Source organism: Colossoma macropomum, unplaced genomic scaffold (assembly GCF_904425465.1).
Source record: "Colossoma macropomum unplaced genomic scaffold, Colossoma_macropomum, whole genome shotgun sequence".
NCBI classification, from domain to species: Eukaryota; Metazoa; Chordata; class Actinopteri; order Characiformes; family Serrasalmidae; genus Colossoma; species Colossoma macropomum.
Window position 1 is genome coordinate 40,415,223 of NW_023494805.1, and position 12,858 is coordinate 40,428,080.

Genomic DNA, 12,858 nt, shown 5'->3' on the forward strand with positions numbered 1-12,858 from the left:
AGTTAATAAACATGCATTGATGGAAATTCTTTTAGAGATTGTATGTTTTTAGTTATTGGGTAATTGATATTGTAAAATTATTATCCTAAAAAAATGTGAAAGTTAACTGTGTTCTGAAAACTGCCTTTACAAAACGTGACCTGGACTAAATAAATATATTAATTTTCTGTATTCTGAATACATGGATTCCATTACATTTCAACCCTTTTGGAATTTAGGCATGCAGTTAGCACTATGCTAACTGGTGAAGTGTAAGCTTCTGTTACTTATTAGCTACATTAGCTTTGTAGCTACAGTGGAAAATTGATTATGGCTGATTGACTTCGCTTCAAATAAAGGTGCTTTAAGATGCAATTAAATAGTTCTAAGAGAGTCAACAGCTGTCAGGTTTTCAGGTAGAGAATCCAAGAGCTTCAATTCATCCTCCCTCTCTCTCTCTCTCTCTCTCTCTCTCACTCTCTCTCACTCTCTCCCTCTCCCTCTTCCTCTCCCCCCCGTAGACGGAATGCAGTGGACGCGTTCCGGGTGAATGTGATCCACGCCCGCCAGCAGGTACGCTCGCCCGTAACCAACATCGCCCGCACCAGCTTCTTCCACGTCAAGCGCTCCAACATCTGGCTGGCTGCTGTTACCAAGCAGAATGTCAACGCCGCCATGGTCTTCGAGTTCCTCTACAAAATGTGTGACGTGATGACGGCCTACTTCGGCAAGATCAGCGAGGAGAACATCAAGAACAACTTTGTGCTGATCTACGAGCTGCTGGACGGTAAACACTGGAGCCTTGCTCTGCTCTGACACCTCTGCCTGTCTGTTTTTGAGATGGATTCAGTTTACAGCTATATTAACTCATTTTCAATTATTAACAGTTTATTTAGTGACATGTAATTAATTTTTAATTATTTTTGAATTACAGAAACCTGATTAACAATAGTTTGGGTTGCACTTCATAATAATGGGCCCTAATCATTATCCAAATGTTTGTAATAACTGTTAAATAAATATGTAATTGTATTTGTAATTGGTCTTGCATTTCCTCCATCAAAACCTGCAGAAACTGCCACCACGTTTAGAGACGAAGGGAGACTTTTCAGTCTCTAAGCAGTGGGTCATACAGTGTCAGAAACCACATAAGCAGGTCTTTTTGAGATTACTTAACTACTCCTCACAGTTTAAGGCGTCTGTACGATGATTTAGACCTTCGTTTTCCCCCATGCTAATTTTTACTTAGCTACATTAGCCTCGTAGCTCCAGTACAACACTGAAGAAGCCAGCTTCACACACCAGACTTGGCTGATTATCTTGGCTGCACTGTGTTGGGGGAAAATGTGTAAATTGGAGTGTTTCACTGAACTGTTCCCTCAAGATGATGTTTTCCTGGCTGGTGGCCACTGTTAGCACTGAGCACCTGCACCTGGACGCTGTGAGCTGTCCATGGAAACCAGCCTGCCAGCTAAATAAATAACCAGCTCTTGAGTAAACGGTGCCATGTGTAGGCCTGGCAGGTCTGAAACACACCCAGTGAGCTGCTGAACTTTTTCCTCATGCATTTTACAAGTTATGTCTGTTTGTGTGTGCAGAGATTCTGGATTTTGGATACCCTCAGAACTCTGAGACTGGAGCGCTGAAGACGTTTATCACACAGCAGGGCATCAAAGGTCAGGTAAGGAGAACGAGGCTTAGCGTACCTCATCTCTGTCTTCTCTGACGGGGACCGATTTAACCTCTTACTCTCTATATTTTGGTTTGTCCATCTGAATTTACGTGACCAAATCGTAGGGCAAATTATTCAGTAACTGCATGAAATAAATGCAAATTTTTATTTTATTTATTTATGTATTTATTTATTTTGTAAAAGCTCCCCTCAAATTAACAGAACATGTGTTTTATGATCACACATATTGCTATATGCTTACAATGTACTGCTGAAAGGCAAAAATCTTAGAGACTCTTTGTATTATTTTATAAAAGTAATTTTTACAGAGCAGATCACTGAAGAGACGCCATCTGTTTATAGTTTATAGCCCAGATTTGTGGAAAAATGGGTCGACTTTCGGTAGAAAAAAAATTGTGAGTTCAGCTTCTTTTATTATAAGGGTTTAAAATTACATCACCCATCTATTTGACTGGAAAGAAGACAGTTACAGCTCTCATACGACCCCCACCTTTAGAATGTAGCTTATGAAATATGAAAGTTATGAAGAATATGACGAAGTGTGTTTTGGAACCACCGGTGGTCTCAAGGAGTTGAAGAGGAAAGCTTGTCATCCTGTTGCAGTGATCCTGGATAGTAATGACTAGTAATGTTGTTGTTGTTCTTGTCCTATTAAACATGGTTTGTAACGTAACACCTTTCCTCTTTCATGTCCTGCTGTCCTGCACCGGACTGACCACAGCATCAGGTAAATAAAACCCAGCCACTCTGAACCTACACCCTGTAGATCTTTATACACTGTGCTTTGTTTTGGTGTGGGTGGAGGTGCAATTTAAGCATTAGAAGTTATTATTGTAGTTTCGCTTTACTGTTTATGTGTAATTGCATCATTTTGTAGTTACATAATGAATTTGATTACAAACTGTGTTTTGTTGAATGTCTTCTTGGTTTTCCGGAGTTTTCTGTAGAGCGTCTGTTCTGTTCTCTTTTAGCCTTAGACGTTTGGAGTTGTTGTTTTGCTTTGCATTCAGTTTAAATTATGTAGCTGCGTAATTCTAGTCGGTTACATAATGAATAACGTTTACATTCACAGACTAAAGAGGAGCAGTCCCAGATCACCAGCCAGGTGACCGGTCAAATCGGCTGGCGTCGCGAGGGAATCAAATACCGCCGCAACGAGCTGTTCCTGGATGTGCTGGAGAGTGTGAACCTGCTCATGTCTCCACAGGGTGAGGCAGCACCCGTAAGGGTTACGTAATATGAACAGAGTTACAAAATGAATTGGAAATGTTTCCAAATTCATAATCTGCTTTACTCTTTTAAAATATTTAAATGCTGTGCAATATATTTTTTGTGTTATACCAAAAATACATTGAAAAAAACTGTAACATGGTTAATAATTTGCATGCTGTGGCCTTCTGTGATTTAGTATAGCTAACCAACACAGTAACAGTTAATGGGGCTGTCAGTTTGATTCAGAATATCAAGATATGTGACCTGAGGATCTAAAAAAGCTTGTTAACATCTAGAAAAACCGTCCTTTGCCTGATCAGGACTGGTGGGCGTTTCACACCGCACAGTGATTGTCAGTTGCAGAGCCACAGCAACTCGAACAAACCAAAGGCAAATGGCTTTTGTAAGCTTTTATTTTCTGGCAGGAGTCAGACTTTGGCCCAATCCCATTTATTTTTTATCCCTTGTTTTCAAGTGTCATCTTGCCCCTTGGAGCTTAGTTACAGGGGGTAGGGGTCTAAATCTTCCCCTATGAAATGGGACAACCCTCAAATAAAAAGAGCATTACTTCATTAACAGCTACCAGCGCTGCTCTGTAGGCGACCCTGCCAGTCTGCAGTGACAGCAGAGGAGGGTAAAGTTCAGCTCCTCACTGCTGGGCTTTAGTTACATTTAGGGCATCATATGCCTTCAAAGAGGGGGGCAATTATTTATTATCACCCACCCCCAATTCTTCAGTGATATGAAGCTGAAGTCAGATATTCACCAGCTTCTTGTTTGAATTTCCTCGTTTCACCTTAAATGGAGCAGCAGTTCTGATACTTTAAGGTGGAATGGGAAAGTTAGCTACCAAGACATCAGCAGACTACTAGCGATTTTTATGCTGGTTATGAAGAAAACGACCATAACACACTGAAACGACATTAAACTAAGATAATACAGTGGTTATCATAATTGTTAACAGAGAAAATTCTCACATTCGTGTGTTTCTTTGGTCTCTTGTTCAGCCATCTTGTCGTTTTTTCTTTTTTTCTCATAACTCTCTGTTTGGAGTCTCTGAATAACCTTCGTTTGGAGGGGCATGTAGCTCTAACACTTCGCCCTACCCCTCTATCTCAACAACAATCAGGACACCCTACCCCTAGACGTGAACATGCAAAAAGGAGGGGTAAGGGCTGAGTGGTAGGGGCGAGGGGTCAGATGGGATTGGGCCTTTGTCTCTGGGTGAGATGTTATGCTCACCTAGGAGTGACTCACCATGGGGGTGAGTGTTTGTGAGTAACGCAAGAAGGAATTTGGCCTATCATCCAAACACCGTTAGCAGTTACTAAAGTGTAGTGCTGAGTCCAACTCTAATCCAACAGAGGAAACACAAAAGGGAAATCTCCATCGAAATGACCAATATGGTTCTTTACGTGACAGTTAATAGTACATTCATGCAGAAGCCTAACATTCACTAAATAGGCTGACAGCCTGTTATCAAAACTGTCCTTTACAGGTCAGGTCCTGAGTGCACACGTGTCTGGCCGCGTGGTCATGAAGAGCTACCTGAGCGGGATGCCTGAGTGCAAATTCGGCATGAACGACAAAATCGTCATCGATAAGCAGGGCAAGGGCGGAGCTGGCGACGACACCGGGAAGAGGTAAGCAGCGTCCACTTTGAAGAACGACGTTTTGCTCTTCCAGCCTTTTTGTGAAGCTTTGAAGATGTTTTTATGTTTGTCTTTGAGCAAAAGATAAAAAGATGATATTTGTTTTGAAGCTGCTTTCAGTGCTTTGATTTTTAAACGTGTGCTTCTGTTGCGCCTTCTTTCCATCTCTCTCTCTCTCGCCGTGCTGTACCTCAGTGAGTTAGGGGGAAGGTACTGTGTTTGAGATGAGTTTTGTAATCCCAAACGTGTCTCCTTCGATGTAGGCTTGGGTGATGTGGCCAAAAATCTTATCACAACATATATTTCTCCATATTGTTCCATAATGATAATTATTGCATACGTTTTCAAATGAAAATGTTTTGGACCTTGAAAAAACAAAAGGGTTATTACTGTGTAATGTTCAAAACTGTGTATAACTATATATAAAGTATACACAGATCAGGCACAACATTATGACCACCTCCTTGTTTCTACGCTCACTGTCCATTTTATCAGCTCCACTTACTGTATAGGTGCACTTTGTAGTTCTACAATTACAGACTGTAGTCCATCTGTTCTTCTGCATACTTTGTTAGCCCCCTTTTACCCTGTTCTTCAGTGGTCAGGACCCCCATGGACCCTCACAGAGCAGGTACTATTTGAGTGGATCATTCTCAGCACTGCAGTAACACTGACATGGTGGTGGTGTGTTAGTGTGTGTTGTGCTGGTACGAGTGGATCAGACACAGCAGTGCTGCTGGAGTTTTTAAAACACCTCAGTGTCACTGCTGGACTGAGAATAGTCCACCAACCAAAAATATCCAGCCAACAGCGTCCTGTGGGCAGCGTCCTGTGACCACTGATGAAGGACTAGAGGATGACCAACACAAACCATGCAGCAGCAGATGAGCTATCGTCTCTGACTTTACATCTACAAGGTTGACCAACAAGGTAGGAGTGTCTAATAGAGTGGACAGTGAGTGGACACAGTGTTTAAAAACTCCAGCAGCACTGCTGTGTCTGATCCACTCAGACCAGCGCAACACACACTAACACACCACCACCATGTCAGTGTTACTGCAGTGCTGAGAATGATCCACTCAAATAGTACCTGCTCTGTGAGGGTCCATGGGGGTCCTGACCACTGAAGAACAGGGTAAAAGGGGGCTAACAAAGTATCAGAGAGACAGATGGACTACAGTCTGTAACTGTAGAACTACAAAGTGCACCTATATAGTAAGTGGAGCTGATAAAATGGACAATGAGCACAGAAACAAGGAGGTGGTCAGAATGTTATGCCTGATCGGTGTGTATAAAGTATACATCCATATATAAAGGAATCTATATGACAACTGTATTGCTAACTGGTTTGTTGCTGTTGCAAGTGAATGGCCAGACTTCTTCCTCTCTGTCAAGGTGCCACCTAGGGTGCTGAAGAAGCAACAGTTCAGATTTGAAGCCTTTGCTGCTTATACTGGATTGAGGAACATTTTATTGAAAATATCTCAAATGGACATTATCAGTATTGAAAAAATATTGGATTTTGATAATTATAATTTTATCACCCAGGCCTACTTTGATGCAGTTTTGTTCCTTAGTGCCTATTTTGTCTCATATAACTAGCTGATCTTCTGTCACACACTGCTTCCCCAGTGATTCTAGTGTGTGTTCCTGAGCCTGAGTTAGAAGAAAGGCATGTATAGGTTCACTGGTGCTTTTGGACAGTAAATAATGGCTTCTTTTGTGTTGTAGTATAGTTGCATTGTGACCCCTGGTTCCTATCACCACATTTTAAAGAAGAGTCTGTATTTTTCTCTACAATTCACACTAAACCACTCTGAACGACTTGGAAATTTTGAAAAATCGGAGCATAAATTCCTTTTTAAGTGTACATTTTCACATTGGGAATTTTATTTTGGGTAAAGGTTTAAAGTTTGAAGTAAGGTTTGGGTGAGACACATATATACACTACTGGTCATTAGGGATGGGCAATATGACTATTTATCGTTATCGTGATAAATTATGTCACAACACAATACACCTTCCTGAATATATCGTGGACATCGTCAGTACTTGTAGCACTGAGCAACATTATATCATTATAAATAGAGCAAATTAGTCCCATATGACTGGATTTAGTGCCAAATATTGAATAAAAATCATTGCGTTCACAGTTTATCTTTTTTTTGTGCACTAAAAAATATTAAAATAAACCATATTTACATTTGTTCCCTATAGAGGACGTTTTAACTTATTTTCACGTAGAAAATCAATAAAATGTGTAATTTGTATGGAGGACTGGAGAGAACCTATCTTGTGATCTCAAGATAACATTTGTTACCTCGAGATCACAAGACTGTTATCTCAAGAACACAAGATAATTAAGTCATGATCTGAAGATAACAGCTTTATCTTGAGACCAAAAGACAGTTGTTATCTTGATCACAACTTATCTTGAGATCTCAAGATAAGTTGTTATCGCAAGGTAACAACTTTGTTTTCTTGAGATCACAAGACAGTTGTTATCTTGTTCCCATAACGCCCACCTCTACTGGTCATAAGAGTGCGCCCACCTGCTTATGAAGAGTTTTGCTTACTTTTGTTATCTCGAGATCACAAGATAATTAAGTTGTTATCTCAAGGTAACAACTTTGTTTTCTTGAAATCACAAGACAGTTGTTTTCTTGAGATCATGACCTATCTTATGATCCCAAGATAACAACTTTATCTTGAGATCACAAGACAATTATTATCTTGATCACAACTTATCTTGTGATCACAAGATAATTAGGTTGTTATCGCAAGGTAACAACTTTGTTTTCTTGAGATCACAAGACAGTTGTTATCTTGTTCCCATATCGCCCACCTCTACTGGTCATAAGAGTGCGCCCACCTGCTCATGAAGAGTTTTACTTACTTTTACTGACAGTTAAATGAACAAATACATAATAATGTTTGGCTTAGAAACAAATCTCGGAATATCATGTGTCCAGTACAGTATGTTAAACAGGAGCTCAGTCTGTCTGTTGTCTCCACAGTGGGAAGCAGTCCATAGCCATCGATGACTGCACCTTCAATCAGTGCGTCCGTCTCAGCAAGTTCGACTCGGAGCGCAGCATCAGTTTCATTCCTCCTGACGGAGAGTTCGAGCTCATGAGGTCAGTGCTGAGTGCTGTGATTTTGACCTTCAGGTGACCCTACGTTTCTGTATCTTACCTTTCTGCGTGTGAACGTGCAGGTATCGAACCACTAAGGACATCATCTTGCCCTTCCGGGTCATCCCGCTGGTCCGCGAGGTCGGCCGCACCAAGCTGGAGGTGAAAGTGGTCATCAAGTCCAACTTCAAGCCCTCACTGCTGGCACAGAAGATTGAGGTGAGTGCAGGTCACGCCACCCAGATAATATCTGGTCATCCGCGGTCATGTGGTTAGAAACTGACCATTGATGAGCAGAGTAGAGAGGGGGGTGATGAACTGTATACAGTCAGTGTAAATAAGTGAACACGTCCTCTACAGAGACACACCTCTGCACATTTCAATGCACAATTACTGTAGATTTACTAAATTTAAAATATTGAAAAAAAAAAACCCCAAAAATGTGGCCTGTGCAAACGCCATGGCACATTTTATAGTTCATATCTTTTTTTTTCTTTTCAAATATATTAAACTCAGCAAGTAAATAGAACTTGTGCACTAAAATTTGCAGAAAAATATTAAACCATATTTACATTTGTTCCCTATAGTGGACAATTTAACTTATTTTCACTTTAAAATCAAGAAAATATGTAATTTGTACGGAAGTCCGGAGAGGCCATGAGGTGGCTATAATATTCTGAATTGTTATCTTGAGATCACAAGATGATCAAGTTGTTATCTCAAGACAACAACTTTGTTGTGAGATCACAAGGTTATTAAGTCGTGAGCTCTTTATCTTGAGATCATAAGACACTTAAATTGTCATTTTATATTATGACTTATCTTGTGATCTCAAGACAACTTTTATCTCAAGATCACAAGATAATTAAGCGTGGTCTCAAGATAACAACTTCTGTTTTCTCGATCACAAGGTAAGTTGTGATCTCAAGATAATTTTATCTTGATCACAAGACACTTGTTATCTTGAGATCACAACTTATCTTAGGAGCCACATATAATTGTCTTGTGATCTTGAGATGACAAGTTGCTATCTCAAGATAACAACCGTTTTCTCAAGATAACTTTGTTTTCTTGAGATTGCAAAACAGTTATCTTGAGATTACGACTAGTGATCTTAAGATAACAGCCTTTGTTATCTCAAGATCACAGGAAAGTTAAGTCATGATCTTAAGACCAAGATCCAGAGATTTATATCTACCTCATGGCCTCTCTGGATTTCTGTAAATTTGGCTGGGGTTGTTCATATTTTTGAATACCACTATATATTTAATGGACATGTAGGTGTTTCCAGTAAAATGGCCAGTGAGTGCAGGTACACAGAGACAGTTCCTCACTCTTTTTATCTGTCGTGTCGTTTTAGGTGCGCATCCCGACCCCTCTGAACACGAGTGGAGTGCAGGTGATCTGCATGAAGGGGAAAGCGAAGTACAAGGCCAGCGAGAACGCCATTGTGTGGAAGTGTGTATCGCCGTCCTGCTGTTTGTTGTTATTGTATGAGTGTAATTCAGTGTATATGAATATCGGCACATATAGTGAGTCCATTCCTTCTTCTCTGAAGGATCAAGCGCATGGCTGGAATGAAGGAGTCTCAGATCAGCGCTGAGATTGAGCTGCTGCCCACCAACGACAAGAAGAAGTGGGCCCGTCCTCCAATTTCAATGAACTTTGAGGTGAGTGCAGCCAGTTAAATCTGGCCACTAGTCAGATGGTCTTCTAAAAAGGAGGCCGATTGCAAAAAATTTAGGGGGAAAAAATGTGACCAATACTTTTTTAGCTAGGAATTTTTTTTTTAACTACCATGTAACTACTAACCAACTTCAACTTCTACTACTACTACTAATCATAAAATAATATTACAATTATAATATTGCCAAAATGGGTTTTTTGGAACGATAACATAGAAGAACGTCTCAAAGAATGGTTTATTAAAGAACATTTTTTTTTAAGATGTGAAAAATACACCTCATAAATTTAAACATCATCCACATAATGTAAAGATCTGTATACAAATTAAAGGCCTTTCCTACAACTGTACCCGTACGTTCACCTTTACTTTAAAGCGTTCACTGTTGTCTCCTGTAAATTGGCCACATAATAAATTACAGTATTAAATAATATGGAAAGATATTTGACTGACTGCTGATGTTCTGCCCTCCTCTGGTTCCTAAGGTCCCGTTTGCGCCGTCCGGTCTGAAGGTGCGCTACCTGAAGGTGTTCGAGTCCAAGCTGAACTACAGTGATCACGATGTCATTAAATGGGTCCGCTACATCGGCCGCAGCGGCATCTACGAGACGCGCTGCTGATCGGCTCGCTGGCCAGAGGGGCCGGTCGTCTTCTGGCCCTTGTGTCTCGCCTTTCCTCTCGAGATATGTGGATCAGTTATACACATAAAATTAAAAAAACACACACAGAAAGACAAAATAATGAATTATGCAAAATGTGAAACGTATCCTGCCTGGCGGTATGAGTGTATTAACGAAGAGGCCCAGCATTCAGAGCAGGGAGCCACAGTTTGGTGAGAAAACAACCACTTTACCCAAAATGTAGTCCATCAACCCAAGACAAGTAGACTGCTTCTGCATTGGAGCCACAAAGCTAACGTTGCTAACAAGTAATGGAAGCTTATAGCCCACCAGTTGGTGTCATAGTGGTTATAAGCTTTCATTACTTGTGCAAAACCTGTCTTGGCTGATCAACTATATCCGGAGTGATGTGGAAAACATCTCAATTTGTTTTTTCATCAGACTATTCCTTTAAGACCAGAGTGACCAGAGCGAGTGGTCTCTTATGCACTCTTTCAGTGTGTGGTGGACTTTTGGAGGTCAAGCTCGGGTCTTGTGGGGCCACAGCAATCTAGACTTGAGTCCGAGTGGTATTTCACAAAGCAAAGACCAGCTGTGATTTCCGTTGGCCAGATAACTTAAGCCCAAACTCATACCTGTCTGATAGGAGAAGAGGTAAGGGACAGTCATACTGGACAATCCTAACTTTAGACCTAAGTTATCAAGCTAGACTGAGAAATGCTCTTTTGTGAACCATCTGGGTTTGTTATATGGGGCGCTGTGGCCTCCAGGACTAAAATCTGACAGCCTTTAGAGGTTGTTCGGCCCGTCCATAGAGGTCAGCTGGCTTTTAATCTGTGCTCATTCTTCACTGGTCACTCTCTCTGTGTCTGATCTCCCGCTCTGTAACATGGTGACTGTTCAGTAAAAATGTATAATGGAAAACGCCTGTGTGTCTTTCTTCTCTGAGGTTCTGTGTTCTCTGCATAGAAGGGTTCATTTGTAGTACACTCTTAAAAAGATTCTACAAGGGTTCTTTAGTAAGGAAAATGGTTTTATATAGAGCCATGAACCCTTTGCAGGGTTCTTCTGATTGATGGAGAATGTGTTGTCTATGGTGTGATGTAGAACTTTTTGAAAAGGGTTCTATATAGCACCAAAAAGGGTTCTTTTATTGTTACAAGCTTGACATCGTAATAATAGAAGAACCCTTTTCAAAAAGGTTTTATATAGAACCATCTACAGCACATTCTTCATCAATCTGAAGAACCACTTCACCATGCAAAAATCATTTGACTATGTAAAAGGTTCTTTTGAGTGTTCGTGGTTCTATATAAAATCATTTTTTTCACTAAAGAACCCTTAAAGAACCATTTTTTTTCAAAATTTTTAATATTAAGTATTAACTCTTGTTCCATTCTTGCATATAAAAGAATATGATTAGGGTGGGTGGGCTCTTGGGGCCCCCAAATGTTCAGAAACAGCCCTGGCTTGGAGGTCCACGTTGTAAAAGTTACTGTGAAAACAGCCGTTAAGTACAAGTTATTCATTTTTCAGGAGATATTTCTGAGATTAGATATCAGATAATCCACTTGCATAAGGAAAACCGGAGTTTCCAAAAAGCTACAGAGAAAATGTGCCTCCTAACAACCACCTGGAAGACCTGGTAGACCCCAACACAGCCCCCATCAGATAAACAGCCCTAAAGCTTTCATCTTTGAGAGAGAGGAGAAAATCAAGCTGCTTCAGATCTGAAAACATCCACAGGTGTTTCTGTCCATCCTTCCACTGTGAGAAGACGACTGTGGGTCTGAAAGGATGTGTAGCTGTCAAGAAGAACCTCACTGAGAAAAGGAGATGGACACATCAAACAAAGACGCTGAACAATGGACTGACCACCCCAGAGTCCAGACCTCAACATCGCTGAATGTGTTTGATTACTTCAGAAAATCATCAACCAGCTTCTAAGACTGAACTGTGGAGGTGAGTCTGCAGATTCTTTGAGGAACTGAAAGTGAGTCTCATCAAAACAATAGAAGCTATAATTAAGTGGACACAATACATACTGGATAATGAACATCTTGTACTTAATGGCCATTTTAATTGGAAATTAAGTGACGTTTGGCCTCTGACTTTTACACAGCATGTAATTATTGCTCAAAGACTCTCATGGATAGATACAGTTTATCTGTGAGGTTATTTCCTTTGAATAGTAAGATGGATTTGATTGTTTCAGAGGATTTGGAACTTCAGAACTTCACTAAAGCATCCAAAGATACACTCTTAAAAAGATGGGTTTTCAGTAAAGGGAATGGTTCTATGTAGAACCATGAGTTCCATATAAAACCATCTCATGCTTAAATGGTTCTTTGCATGGTGAAATGGTTCTCGAGGCTGATGAGGCTGTGAACGTGATGTATACAGTTCTATATTGAACCTTTTTGAATATGGTTCTATAGGACCAAAAAAAGTTCTGCTATTGCGTACGATGTCAAGCTTGTAACAACAGAAGAACCCTTCTTGGTGCTACATAGAAGCATATCGCTGTTGTCAGAAGAAAACCTCGTATCTCCAAAATGGTAACTTTACAGGAGAAGGAAAAAACATACTTTACTTTTAATGTAAGTCAATGGAACCAGACTTTTTTCCAAGTCATTTTAGGCTGTTTCTTTTAGTCCATTCATCATGGAATTTACACACAATGTAAAGAGCAACAGGCATTTTACAATTATGACAAAAATTGAAAAACGACAAAAATGGAGATAAAAGGTTTTCAGCGACAGGCAACATATTTTCATTCCAGACCAATGGACTGACCACCTCAGAGTCCAGACCTCAACAACACTGAATGTGGGATTCCATGATTGACCAGAAGCAGAAAGTGCAACCCACTTCTAGGACTGAA

The 12,858-nt window shown here is 40.4% G+C and overlaps 1 protein-coding gene across 1 annotated transcript in view; it reads left to right on the top strand.

Annotated features, from left to right (window-relative positions):
- The window catches only part of ap2m1a (adaptor related protein complex 2 subunit mu 1a), a 17,757-nt gene extending 6,859 nt beyond the window's left edge, over nucleotides 1-10,898 (top strand). Inside the window, exons 3-12 of the mRNA XM_036596356.1 lie at nucleotides 501-766; nucleotides 1,578-1,660; nucleotides 2,394-2,399; nucleotides 2,745-2,880; nucleotides 4,383-4,527; nucleotides 7,554-7,673; nucleotides 7,754-7,889; nucleotides 9,031-9,128; nucleotides 9,229-9,340; nucleotides 9,840-10,898. Coding sequence (XP_036452249.1) covers nucleotides 501-766; nucleotides 1,578-1,660; nucleotides 2,394-2,399; nucleotides 2,745-2,880; nucleotides 4,383-4,527; nucleotides 7,554-7,673; nucleotides 7,754-7,889; nucleotides 9,031-9,128; nucleotides 9,229-9,340; nucleotides 9,840-9,974 — 1,237 coding nt within the window. The 3' untranslated portion in view covers nucleotides 9,975-10,898. The remainder of the gene's footprint in view (nucleotides 1-500; nucleotides 767-1,577; nucleotides 1,661-2,393; nucleotides 2,400-2,744; nucleotides 2,881-4,382; nucleotides 4,528-7,553; nucleotides 7,674-7,753; nucleotides 7,890-9,030; nucleotides 9,129-9,228; nucleotides 9,341-9,839) is intronic.
- Nucleotides 10,899-12,858: the final 1,960 nt, after the last annotated feature.